Source organism: Nestor notabilis, unplaced genomic scaffold (genome assembly GCF_000696875.1).
Source record: "Nestor notabilis isolate BGI_N333 unplaced genomic scaffold, ASM69687v1 scaffold5098, whole genome shotgun sequence".
Taxonomy (NCBI): domain Eukaryota; kingdom Metazoa; phylum Chordata; class Aves; order Psittaciformes; family Psittacidae; genus Nestor; species Nestor notabilis.
The window spans coordinates 5,591-19,752 of NW_009938623.1; the positions used below are offsets into that span (position 1 = coordinate 5,591).

The following is a 14,162-nucleotide window of genomic DNA, read 5'->3' on the forward strand; positions in this document are numbered from 1 at the left end:
TTTTTAGTGTGCATTTCTGCAGTTACTCAGAGTGGAAAATACGAAGGTAATTCAAGGTTTCTCTTCTTGCCTAGCCCCCTGAAGACAACCAGTTCAGCATTTACAGCCTCTAATCTATAAAGAATATAGCAGAAGAATGCTATAAAAAAAGCCACAATGCAAATACAGAAAGCGAACACCAGTTCTGATGTCCCTAAACACTACGTTCTATAATTACATCTCTGCATATCATGGGTCACTTTTATTAAAAGCATCATTACTACAGTTGGCAGCAATTTACATCTTATCTTACATGATAGCAGTTTCCAAAGAAAAAAAAAAATAAAAAGACATCACAACAAAGAAAAACAATACATTTACAAAGTCATGTCTGTAAACTTCAAGGCTAGTTTAGAGTTGAGGTAATGCTGTTTAGCTTTGTGGCTAAAGTAACAAAGTCCTTTAATTTAAAAAAGGTACCTGATTTTTTTTCTTTTTGCTTTATACCAGTGCATTACAAGATCACGAGACGATTAAACTGTAGCTTTATCCTGTAAGAACCTTCCTCCGCGGGTTAATTTCCAAAAGGTACTCTTCACATTCAACAGCTGCCTTATTATTGCTGCGTCTCAAGACAGAGACATTCACACTATCATGAAGATTGTCAGAGAGAGAGTGTGTGTGTGGGGGTGTGCGCGCACGTGAGCGGGTGAACTCCCATGCAGTCAAAACGAAGCGCGAGTACGATATGTATGGTAAATTCCATCTTGACCTTCACAGCAAAGAAAAGGAAACAAAAATAAAAATAAAAAAAATTAAATATATAACTTCATCCTTCCTTTAAGCAGCACTTCCTTCTATTAGTGCCACTCGATTACAAATTGCTGCTTAATTCATAATACCAATGGTACCAAAAGAAAAAAATGAAAACAAAAAGCAGAGCATTATGTCAATTTCCTTAAAAAGACATGATCACCTCTCAAATTTCATCTCTCCTAGGGATAATAAATAATGCACTGCACAATACTTAATGACCAAGATACCTTTTGACACATCTGTATAACATGACTTGAACTTTTTTTCTTTTTTGCTACACTATGTTACAGAACAGCTTATAAAAACTAAGTATGGACATTAACTGTGAGTGTAAACAGTAGGACTACCACTTGTCAAAAGTTTAAAACACTTTACTGTAACTGGTACTGGTTATTCATCATTTTCATTGTTTTCTATTTCTTCCCCCCCATCAAGTGAGTCTAATTCTTCACCCTGTGCTATTTCATCTTCTAAAACGGAGGAATCTGCAGTTTTATCAAGGCTCTCCTCTGCATCACTGCCTTCGAGATTTTCTTCATCTTTAAAGGCAGTTCCTTCAGTTTTGTCAGTAGCCTTCTCTTCGTTGGAGCCCACTGCGTTCTGAAGTCCTGCTAGTGCTGGGAAACCGGGCAGAGTCAATCCTCCCAGTCCTGGAGGTAGAAACATAGATGGATAGAAGAGGCCAGGAGCCATGGTAGACAGCAGGAAAGGATTGAAGGCCAGAGGGTTTGTGGGCAATCCAGTGTTGGTGGTGGTGGTAGTGGTGGCAGTGGCGGTCGTCGCCGCAGTAGCAGCACTGACAGATCCATTCGCAGAGTCAGTAGCAGAAACAGTGTCTGTGCTTTTCTCAGAGTCTTTGTTCTCCTCTTCATTCTCATTTTTCTTCTCTTCAGCTTTTGAAGCGCCATCCTCAGTCTCTCCTTGACCGGAAGCAGTAGTGGCATTTCCAGTAGTAGCCGTTATCGGGTTATTCAACAATCCGCTTAGTCCAAACATATTGGGTAATCCTGCCATCCCTGGCAACATCAGAGGCAACATGGCAGCTGGATTTTTAGCATCCCCCCCAGCAGCAGCAGCTGTTGCTAGCCCAGGCGGGAAGCCCATGAGGCCCGCAAGCTGAAGAGACTGCAGGTTCTGTAGGTTCTGGAGGCTTGTGAGGTCCATTCCAGCAAACAGACTGTTCATTAGTAGTGGGTTGATTCCCGAAGTTGATGCTACAGCAGCAGCTGCTGCAGCTGCTTTGGCAATTTCACTTTTTGGCCTTCTTCCTCTTCTGCTTGCTCCTTCCTCCCTCACAACAGGTCCAGTGAGAAGACGGTCAAACATGGACTCTGGAACAAAACCCTGAAAAGGGGAGGCGAAAAAACAAGCTTTATTCTCCATTAGCTTTTATAGCTTTCAGCATTTATCAGATGACAACAGAAGAAACGGAAGGGATTTCAGCATACTCCTAAAGCAGTTCGTTTTCCAGCCCTGGCAAATCCTGACTAGCTAGCTACTGAACTGAATGGCAGTAGAACATGTGAAAAAAACCTGAAGAAAGCAAAGTCACAGATTTTTTACATTTAAACAGAGAAGTAAAACACACATGCTGAAACTCTGTAGCTTCATAAAAATCCCCACCCTGATACACTGCAGTTGTGAGTTTATAGCTTTGTACTTCATACTGTACTTCAATATATTAATATTATATCCAAGTGAGTACTTGCAGAATTGTACCCTTTGTTTTCAAACAACTGTTGTAAAATAAAAGGCAGTAAATGTAATCCTTTGGTGGCACCTGTTACCAAGATGATAAATTCTATTTGGAATATGACTAATATTTCTTTAATAGTTCCTAATATATGAATGTCTGTGTTTAGTAAGGATTGTTGCTTATAAGAAAAAAAATAATATAAAACAAATGCTGAAGGCTGCCTTACTGTAGCTGATTTTAGGAGTGTACTTCAAGTCTATTCTGCAGCAGCCTCCTATCATCATCCTCCCAGAACTGGGTAACTCCCACCCAGACACCTGAATTTCCTCCTCTCAAAACCAGCCATGAGATAAAGACTTAATAATCAATTTACACAGCCTTCAACTTTTCCATCCCATGATCTACAGTGAAGCATGGAATGAGAGTTTCACTTACAGACTGTTTAACAATGTCAGTCCAATCTGGAGCAACAGCAAATTCAGGATTTTCTTCCAGCCATCTTGGCAAGTCCTTCATTGGAGGGGCCATAGCTCCACCCATCTAATGCAAAAGACAGGTTAATACTTACAAACAAAACAAACCACCACAAACAAAACCAACCAACTATATATATGGACATTCTCTACCCGTGCACTTTCCTCTCTGATGGATGACAGTAAAGACATTCAGTTCAGACTGGGGAAAGCTACACGGGAACCACCTAATGATACTAGAAATGAGAAGATCATGTTTGAAAAATACAGTAAAATGCTGCAGCTTAGGCAGAGCTAATAATGAAATTAGTATCTGATATACAGGAAAAAAAAAGCACTATATGGTTTCAAAAAGTAAGAGTTATTCACTCAAGTGATTAATATGAACACATCAGAATAGCACAGAGAGAATTAAAGGAACTGGGTGGTACACTCTGGTAAGAGTAACTGCCAGTGACAAATCATTAAACTTCAAAAAAGAAATCTTGGAGTAGAAAACCTGCTTTCCACATGCAAAGACACTGTTAAAGCCCCCCACTGAACTAACTTAGTTTTTACCTTCTTTCCATTTCGCTTATTTACAACAGGTACCCTTTCTTCTCCTGTCAAGGTGTTTATATCCAGTTTATTAGGGTTTCGACATCTGTGTCGTTTTTGTTTCGGCTTCTGAAATGGGGAAAACAGCACATCTGCACTCTTCTGGGAAGAAGAGAAATGTATTACTTTTTAGTTTTTCACATTCTCGACGAAAATCACCAATCATGGAACCCTTTCTCAGAACCATTTAAAGAGGCCAATTACTTTAGCTTCAGATTATCTTAGAAAAGTCTTTTTTCTTATCAGATGAAGAAATTCTGCAGAACTTGACATGAACATTGGTCTAACACATTGTTATATACAAGTATTAAGAAAGAAAAAGCAAACTGTACATCCCAGTGCTACTAACTTGTGTGTTTATGTACTATAGTAAGAGTGCCTCAAGATAAACCCCCCTCTGAAAACCAGCAGTTACAAAATCCAGTGACTATGCCCAAATGTGAGGAAGTTGGTTTTGAGCTCTGTAAAACTGACTTCTGTATTAATGTAATACAAGAATGCTTTTAGAATCACATACTTACTGGTACATAACTTGGCATATCTACAGTGTAAGTCGGATGCAATTTAAGCCATTCAACTAAATCCTTGTTTTTAGGAGCATCCTCTCCCACCAGCCTGGTCCCATCCTCTAGATTGATTACAGGGATGCGAGTGTCTGGGTCCAATTGACCAGGAGATGGAATGTTCCTTGCTGGCAGGGCTTCCATATCTTCTTCAAAAGCTTTGGTCACTTCTGCATCCTCCTGCAAACATTAACATCTGTATTAATTCTCACTTCGAGGGAACAGTTACCTGGGAGAAATAATTTCAGGGACTGAAGCTAAATGCTCAAGGACATTTTGCATACACAAATGGAGTTTAAATATTCATACTATGTAAAGCAATACCACTGCATTAGGGAGTTTTGTAAATTTAGCATCCCTGAATATTAAAGAACATACAGCTAAAGACAGAGTGTTTTTCATGCATTTCCAGTTAATGGCCTCCAAGACCATCACTTTCCTACACAGTAAGAAAGACATACTTAAGCCTCAAAATGTATGTTGTCATAAATATATTATGTTCTGGAAACAAACAAACAAACATCTTTTTGAAAGTACAAGCTACTTAAAACTCAGCTACAATTTGCTGGAGTAAAAAACTTCACAGGAACAATGTTTTGTTTAGTCCCAAAAAGAAGTAACAGCTCTAAACACAAATTAAAAAGCTGATGGGGTAAAAACTGCACATTACTATTAGGGGGAGCACAATGATAGTTTAAACTCACATTCAGAAAGTACTAGACACAGAAGAACAAACATGAGACAAAAAGGTTGCTGTCTTACTACAGTCAATGATGTCCGTTTGTTGCTCATAAATAACAGATCAAGCCCTTCTACATTTTTCCTCCTTCCTCTCCTCCTCTTCATGGGCGGTTCTCCATCTATTAAAGAGCCATTTAGTAGATGCCTTGTGGGTGTGCGCGAAAGACCTGCTTGCAGCAGCTCCATTTGAGTTTTAAAGGCATCAGACACGGGTGTGGAGACATTAGGCAAGATAAACTTTGAAGTAACAGATGAAAAATTTGAGGTAGAACTTGCTGCCTCTCGTGAGGCCTTTGATAAATCTACAACCTTTTCTTGTCCATTTTCTGAGACCACCTGAGACTCACGTAACTGGGCAACCATTTCCATAAGATTTCTCCTCTTGGCAGCTCTCTCAGCCTCAATTTCGATCTTTCTTCGTCTCCTCCTCCTCTGACGTGGAACTGATAAATTGAGTGCATCTTCCTAAAGAAAAGTGAGGATTTCCAAACATTAGCAAAGCTCAGTTTGCTACACTGAATTTGTAATAAAAGTCCAGATATCTAACTCTGAAAACAAAGCCTTCATTTTATTCAAGGAAACACTTTATTTTTCCTATTTACAGAAATGCTGGGTTTTATTTTTTCTACTACGCAAAAGAAATGCATGCAAGATAAAATGGATTATGCAAGAAAGAAAAAGATGCAGCCTTGCCTTTGATAACTGAGGAGAAACAGTGATATCTTCACTGCCACTGGCGCTGGCTTGACCAACCATGGAGAGCTCTGCAAAGCTCCTTTTTTGTAGAGGGCTGTCCACAGCTGTTGGAGTATACCCAGGTATGAGCCCCTGGAAATCAAACATCTGGCGCCTATTTACTGGCCACTTCCCTTTCAGCACTGCTTCACAGATGTTGTCTAATCGGTTGATCATTACTCGGTCCTGCGTAAAGGGAAAGCACGTAACGAACCTTCAGTGTGAAAGTCGCCTTTTGAACTCAAATGAGTGTAACGACACATTCCAGCTTCCAAAGCCTAAGAAATACTTTCAGAACCAACTATTCTTTCAGGTCGGGATAAAGCGGTCATCTTAAAAGAAGCTAATACACAGCCGATTTTGTAGAATAAAACATCTCTAGAATTTAAAAGCTGCATTTCCACTGGGGGAAAGGAGAAAGACTAAGTTTTCTGTATGACAACATACTAACTGACAAACGTAACAGAAACTCAGTACTGTTTTACACTGCAAAACTTCAGCAGTCAGCAAAATCAACAGTTAGGAAGTGAAAATCGAAACATCTGCAATCACTATCTTCAAGCTGCAGGTCTCGAGATCCAAGAGGCTGAATCTGCAATTCTGTCCTAGGAAGTGGATCCTCATTAGCGTCACTATTAATAAAGTTCAACATTATGAAATGGGCACCAACCTAGGGACATCTAATGAATGTCAATTTTCATTCCACGCCCATTATCACTTCAAATTTCACTGAAGCGTGTACACTAAAAATCTCTAATTATGTTTATTAGTCTATTTATGCTGAACCTATACAGATGAAGGATTTCTCGGTTTACTTTTACACTGTAACTGGAGTAAGATTTCAGTCCATGTTTCCAAAATACATGCTGAAAGCAAAGATGAGGAGTATCATTTTTTTTTTTCCATTTCAGTATTCAAGCACGTTCTACGCTATCCTGCTTGAAGTAGTAGAAACTTCCAACCTATGAGAAATACTGCTGGTTAGGGAATACGAGCATCAGTGAGCTTCCTGAACAGCAAAACAGTGCAAAGCCACTAGCAAATCTCAGCAGCTGCAACAGACTGCTTGCTTTCCCCAGGAATAAGCCTATTAAGAGCAAGGTCCCCCTGCCCTGCCCCCCTGTCCCAAACCAGATGGCCCTGTTATGGTGATTAGTAAGCTTAAGACTATTACTACTTTATTTCCCTCTCTGTCTTTACCGCAAAGGAGAGTACTAAATTATGGATGGATTTATAATGAAAGGGTAGGGTTTCCTATTTAAAAAAATATATTTTATATTAGATAACTTCCTACACCGTTACGAAAAAAAGATATAGCTTTATCCTATCTAAACCTGCTGATTCTGTTTGCAGGATACCTTAATACAATTACATCTGTAAACATTACATAATAGTTTAGATCATGGAGGTCACCAGAACACTCCTCTACAATCTCTTCACCCCAAAATTAAAAGGTGATCTTAAAAATCTTTGATCTCAGCACTACAGGCTGCTCTGCAGACACAATCTTTAATAGAAAATTGTAAGTTTGCTTCCATCAACAGAGATGCGAGTCTGCTGACATACAGTTATGGAGCCTATGAGAAACTCATGTCTGTCAGTAGTTTTTGTTTTCACTAAATGACACTATTTACAGTAAAGCAATTAATTTCCTCTGCTAGTTGTATGAAATTAAAGAATAAAATGTTATTCCACAAATCATTCACAGTAAAAAGTCCCTTGCCCACTCGAAGTGCAGACTCATACAGAGGTTGTTGTTATACTGCAAACACATTTCCCCTATTTTATCTGTATTGAAAAAGACACATGCCTATCTCCCCCTAACCAACCTTAGGCCAGAAAGAGAAGGCAAATGTTCTTTCATGAAGCAGCTGAACCACAGATGCATCCCCATCTTCCATGTAGAATCCATCACGTGTTTCATCCCTCGCGGTACTCATAGAGGCATTGCTTTCTTCATCAAAATTCTTACCCTGAGAAACTGCTCCTGCTGAGTAACAACCACAACCAGGCATTAACTACAGAAGTTCCCAACCACCCAATGCCAACTTAACTAGCTAGACAAGTTAAGACAACCAGGCTTGACACAACATTTGTAACTCAGGCTTCTGTTCAGAAATTACTACAGCAGAACCTTAGTCTTATGCATATGGCACAGAGAACATGCTTATCGGCTGAGTAAGCTATCTTGGAAATCATTCCTTGTGGGGGAATACCCTGCTGATGCTGGATGGCTTTCATGAAAGCTTATCTAGCCACCTGATATGTGGAAGGGCAGAGGAACTGCTACACGTAGCCCATCCCAAGCTCCATAATGGCTCTGTGTGCCACTCACCAGCTGGCACAAGCTACAACAGCTGTGGGCCTCAAGCTAAGCACACAGAATTGATCTGACCAACGCATTACCTTCAGGTTGGGAGGACTCTTCTGATTTATCATCATCATCCATTTTCTCCTCTTCGTCTTCTTCTGAACCTTTCTCAGAAATAGATTTTGGGTCTACATCTGTATTCATTTCTATGTCTTTCAATTCACATTTAACAGAGCCAGGCTCAGCTTCAGCATCACAGTCTGGTTTAGTGTCCTTATCCGCAGTATCTGTCTCCTCTTTGATATCAGACTTTTCTTTGGCTGCTGGATTTTCAGACCCTTCAACTTTAGACTCTGTTTGTTCTGTTATCTTTTCTTCTTGTATGGGCGTGGATGGGACAATAGGTGGTGTTTGACTGCAGCCAGCACCCAGAGGGTTTACAGAAGAGACAGTATTTGCATTGCCAGTCCCTCTGTTTTGAGCAAAGTTTTTGTGAGCCTCAAGAAAAGAGAGCTCAGGATCATTCAGAATGTGATAATCTGTCCTACTGACTCCATGTTTAGCAGCACCAATCAGTAAGTCTTTGTCATGTTTACCACACTCCCACCACTCTGGCAGGTCCAAGCTTGGTTGGCAAAGTTTTAGCCTCTCCCCTAACTGTGGGTGATGGAGAACCTGTTCACGGATTTTCCGCAGCAGTTCTATGCGGTACAAAGTTCTAGAAGCACGCTCTTCAATCATTGTGGAAAGATCAGGCGGTTCTGCAATGACATCAATGTGTGTTGTTTAAACATTGATTAAATGTACGCCTATTTCAAAATCATTACACCTGGGAATGAAGTTTCAACAGTTCCCACGTTCTCGTAACAGTTATGTTGATTTCTACAGTCAGTTAAAACTTACCATCATCCGGTTTGACTGGCATTCGGCACACTCGTCTACACATATTCACAAAGCCATTAAAATACTTCTCCAAGCTTTCATCAGACTTTTTATCAAGCCTGGCAAATGCTCTGAATTGATTCCAGTCAAACTGATGTTTCACAGGATCGAAAATAATTCCGAAAGTAGACACTACACGATAAAAATCAGCTTCTTCTCTTCTTGTCCATCTAGTCAAGGAAGAAGAAAGAGAAATGAGGACACTGAATAAGTAAGAGTCCCCAACCTAGTTTGCATGCCCTTAAGTTTATGCTTTCAAAACAGAAGAGTGGCACTGGTGACACAAAAGCTCAAATAAGATTTGAAGAAATATCACTGAGAAACTCACTTTTGTCGTTTTTCAGTTATTATAGCTTCCCTTTCTGCTTCCAGTGCCCTCACTTCCTCCCGAGGCCGGCGTCTCCTGCGGTCAGTCTTCATTAGTGCCTCTTGCCTCATTTGTTGCCTTTTATAGCTGCGCTGATAGGCAGTAATGAGGCGACGCAGACGGGTAGTCAGGGTTGAAGTGTTGGGCCAGTAGAGTTGGCCTAACTCAGAATTGCTTTCACCGTGCTTGTCTAGAGAACAGAGAAGTACTTTTGGACTGCAAAACCACCACTAAATATTCCAAACTTTCTATGGCTATAACTGGAGTCCTGTTTTATCAGATAAGATCATATACTTCATTAATATTTGTGCACTGCAAATTAGAAACAGGATAACTACACTCGTAGGAGATAAAAAATAGAAACAAACCATCCAGTTCTAAGAACTCAGAAATGCTTGTGAAGCATTTAGACATAACCATCAAGCATTATAATTCAATGTTATGAATGCAAACATATTATGAATACTGTAAGTATTTAAATTAATGCAATGCATCTTTAAATATATTACACTAAGAAGATCATTCTGCCTCTGGGAAACACCTACGCCTATGATTTCCCATTCTATTATTCTCACTTAAACTTGGCAATTTTCCTCTATAGTGAGGAACAAACATATCTGTAACTTCCAAGACTATCTCGGCAAAAACATCAACAGCTGCATTATGAAACATCCGGTCTTTATCATCACAATTTCTACTATGTAATTAGAAACCCAGAAAGCCATAATGTGAATTATTCAAAGACAGTAAATAACTGGTTTTGAAAGATATGAAGCATGAAGAGATTTGGCAGCAAGAAGTTTACTGTGGTGTTTTCCCAGTCCACCACCTATCCCCTCATGTGCCAGTGTTCACAGTCCACCTTTCACTAAATGGTTGATTTTTGCCTTTTTACTTTCTTTGCTGTAGTCTTACTTGGGTGTATTTCTACGGACTCCTCTTTGTCTTCTGGAGGTGAGTTTGCAAATTCCTTGGGGAGAAGACAGAAGTTATTTTAGTTTTCAGTTTTGACCATATGTTACCATTTCACAAGAAAAATATGTCATCTCTCAAACATGGCAGTAAGCAATCTCTGTAAGGTGTGTTTATCTAGTAGCTCTCAAGAACTGCACTTGAAAATAAACATGAAGAATCAGTCATAATTATATATACTTGTAATTACAAAAAGTTGAAAGTTCTTACATCAATTTCATCCTTGAAAGGAGTTCTGGTTGGCTTATATTCTGGATCTTCATCCTCTCTGTCAAATTCACCACTATAAAATATTTGAAAGACAAATTTTCAATAAATCTATTGATTTTGAGAGGGCCTGATTTTCTGGACAAAAGCAAGAAAGCTACAAAAGCCAGCAGTATGGTGTAGTACACACTTATATTTCATGCTCAACTGTGTCAACAATTCTGTGTACTTTTTACATCATATGATCACTTCAGATCCTCAGGCAAGATGTAAGCAAGATATGACACATGAACTCATGCCAACATATACAATGCTGATAAAGTTTATTAATTTTTTCATGTCCTCCTTACCCATCACCGCCATCTGCTAACATGTCTGTCCCTCTCTGTTCAGCAGCTATGGCCTTTGCATCAGGCATGCCAACCCGTTCCAGAAAGCACAGTGCTGGATCAGCTCTCATAGAATTGTACTTCTCATAACCTGCATGCAGAGCACGAGACAAATGTGTTTGTTTTTTTTTAAAGCTATGACCAACTGTGAATAGAACAGGTTTAGGCAGTAGAAGTAAAAGCCTCTGGATTAACTGATTTACTTTTAAATAAAACAAAAGGAGCTGTCACCATGCTTAAAACAACCATTTCACTCATGTAATGAAATTTTTCATATTGGTAAAATCCATCAGCATAGAAACATTTTCACAACAACATTAACAAATAGCAGTGACTGAAGAAAGCTGTGAATTTAATGCCTTAATAAGGAAAAGTAAAAACCTTCCGTAAGTGAAAAACTTCTTTAAATTTCCTATATGAATTTTGTAGTGGTTCTCCACATTCAATACTCCCCACTGGAAACATGCAGATGTGAATGGAAACACACACACACATGCATGCATTTTCTATAGCTCCAGCCCTGCTGGAACCCTCAGTGTAGGCTGCAAAAATGCTGTATACATGGGTTATACGTAAGGCCAACGAACCTGTCTTATTAGGTTTAGGATGATGCATGTCAGTAAGATGACACTGTTCCCTCTATGGTTTTCAAACTGCTGTTTGCTTTTTTACTGCCCAGGTTGACTAGATGGAAAATGGCAGATCCCAACAGTGCACTGCAGGAAAATGATTTTTAGACTAGACTTGCCTCAGCTGAGCCCACAACACAGAGCTGCTGTACATAGGCAGAACAGCACAATTCAATTAGGATTTGTACTACAACACACTGCTCCTAACTGCTGTAGAGCCTCAAGCCAAACTGTAATCATGAAAGGTTTTATAAGCCATCATTCTCCCCTTTAGTCAGGCTGGGCTGCTGAGAATACCTCTGCAACCTCCAGAGAATTGGGATTATAATCAGGAATCGCTCACTGTATATATCATGCCAGCTCTGCATCCCCAGCCTTTCAAAGTTAACAAGGCTGCATCCCACTCAAGGGAGCCGGGAGTTCTCAACACTGACATTTGTGAAATATTGCTTGGAACAAAGCCCAGGAGGCACTTGTACAGATTAATAGCAGAGGTTAAGCCCACCGTCCACTTTGACACTGGTTGGCAGAGTTAGCAAGTGAAGCAGTGCTGGAAGCAAAGTTTATGGAGATCTATCTTACTATTTGGCTATTATTTAAACAAATATGGTTTTGTTTTATTTACAGCCAAGAAAGTAATGTTTTCTTCTCAAATGTTCTGCAAACATTTAAAAACAGCATCTGATATTTACAGCTCATATTAGGGTTTTTAATGCAGGCAAGAAAAAATGGGAGATACAAGCCAACAGTTCTTTGGAACAATACTTGTTAATATTATGACTGAACAGTCCTACACACAGAAAGCTTTACAACTGAGTTTTGTTCAGAGTGAGACATCGCTTACCGTGTTTGAATACTCCAATTAAGAGGGATTTATCCGCCTCCTTATCCCACCAGTCTGCAGGAACTTCGGCATGGAATGGCTCAGGTATCCATACATCTATTTCACTGTGAAGACAGCATTGTATATATTCTCAAAGGTACTACTGGACAATTCATTATTTTTTTTTTAAATAAAAAGTGGTTCATGCTCTTCTCAAAATATGAATTTTGAGGAGGGAAAAAGACCCAAAACCCAACACAGAAATTCAAGTAGTCTGAAAAATAATTAGGATGGTTAAACAAAACACACATGCACGCACCTCCCCTCCCCCCTCCAAAACTGCACCCACATCAACACCCCCACCCCCCCCAACATTTGGCTATTTAGGGAGTGTAATACCAATGCTTATCCAAATATGATTAATTCAAGGTCTTAGTATATTTTTTTAAATTTTTTAAATTGAGATAGAATAATCCTTCAGTATTAACAGAACTGAAAATCCACCTTTGTCATTTCCCACATCATTTCCTCCCCCAAGAAAATTACCCATTGCTCTTGATAAAATAATTAAGACTGCTTGAGAATAGACATTTAAGAGATAAAGCGTGACAACCTTTAAATGCTGCATTACTACAGTACGTGTACTTTATAAAAACCAATGTCATACAGCAAAAAAAATCAAGCTGCACTTGCACTAACCTTGAGTCAGCACCCTCTAAGATCTTGTCTGCTTGGTCCCCTATAACTTCTTGTCGTAGATAGTAGAGCATGCGGACACGCAGCAGGACCCTGGAGAGGAAGGCAGAGGGGGGAAAAAGTTCTTAACTTCAGGACTGTTTGCCAACAGTGGCTTTTGGCAGCTGCTGCTGTTCATCCATCATCCTGCCAAGGCTGATTAGCCATGCTGTATGGTAGGCTTGAAGCGTGACAGATGGTGGCACATAATCACCTCTGTGTGGTGCTTTCTGCTGGCTTCCAACAGGCCTGCCTGGCAACTGCTTACACTGCACAGAGAGGGACCCAGCTCAGCCCGGCCCCGGCGCATTTCATTTAGTTCTACCTAGTGCAGCTTGTGAAGTTTAGACACGTACTCTACCACTGCCTCTGAAGTATTGAAGCAAGTTTGTAAACAACTGAGCAGATGGCTTTCAGTAACTGTTCTGCTTCATTATCTCATAAAATTTCCTCAGCTGCTGCCTTAATACCATTTTTGGAAGCACATCAGAAGTTGTAGGAATAAACGAGATATAAAATCTGGTTTTACTACCTTACAATAAACCCTCAATATGGAATGTCAGGTTTTTCAGATTATACAACTTTTTGCTTCCAAGAATGGGGGGAAAAATAATCCCTCATTTCCCTTGGGAGATATTAACTATTTTTACTCTTTATAATTCAAACTGCTATTTAATTTTACCTGTGCACAACCTAACTTCTATGAGGAGGAAGTGAAAAATCTTCATTGCCCATGTTTGTTTCTTCCCCTTTTCTGCAATACTATAGTCATTTTTGGAAGCACTGTCAGGTGTTGTGGTCACACTTGAAGCTGGCAGGAAAGAGAATGGCAGACTGGCTTTTCAAGGTGACTAGAAAAGAGGTCATCTCTGTAGAAAAAGTATCTACCTGAAAATAACCCTGGTCTCCTATGTTTGCCCAATTCAGGGCACCCCCTGCTGCCTAGTTCATGAAGTAGAATCAGTACCAGTTAAAATGGAGATTACTCAGTCTGCCCTCTCACTGTACCCAAATCCATCACGGCAACTGTTGAATTGCTGCTGCTCCTGGAACAGCAAGGGTGACCAGAGAAGCAGTAATCTGATCACTCACTTACATGAAAAATTTAGACCACCACGAGTTTTGAGAGCTCCTCATTAGAGATCAGATGCAACTGGAGCAACACCCGGTTTTACACGTGTTATCCA

The 14,162-nt window shown here is 39.8% G+C and overlaps 1 protein-coding gene across 1 annotated transcript in view; it reads right to left on the minus strand.

Moving 5' to 3' along the window:
* Positions 1–221: 221 nt before the first annotated feature.
* The window catches only part of CHD7 (chromodomain helicase DNA binding protein 7), a 51,272-nt gene continuing 37,331 nt past the window's right edge, over positions 222–14,162 (minus strand). Inside the window, exons 22-36 of the mRNA XM_010019416.1 lie at positions 12,940–13,029; positions 12,262–12,365; positions 10,750–10,879; positions 10,403–10,475; positions 10,136–10,190; positions 9,182–9,410; positions 8,815–9,023; positions 8,007–8,672; positions 7,430–7,590; positions 5,559–5,786; positions 4,887–5,330; positions 4,083–4,304; positions 3,523–3,663; positions 2,927–3,031; positions 222–2,139 (exon numbers count right to left, since the gene is read on the minus strand). Of these exons, the coding sequence (XP_010017718.1) occupies positions 1,186–2,139; positions 2,927–3,031; positions 3,523–3,663; positions 4,083–4,304; positions 4,887–5,330; positions 5,559–5,786; positions 7,430–7,590; positions 8,007–8,672; positions 8,815–9,023; positions 9,182–9,410; positions 10,136–10,190; positions 10,403–10,475; positions 10,750–10,879; positions 12,262–12,365; positions 12,940–13,029 (3,811 nt within the window). The 3' untranslated portion in view covers positions 222–1,185. The remainder of the gene's footprint in view (positions 2,140–2,926; positions 3,032–3,522; positions 3,664–4,082; positions 4,305–4,886; positions 5,331–5,558; positions 5,787–7,429; positions 7,591–8,006; positions 8,673–8,814; positions 9,024–9,181; positions 9,411–10,135; positions 10,191–10,402; positions 10,476–10,749; positions 10,880–12,261; positions 12,366–12,939; positions 13,030–14,162) is intronic.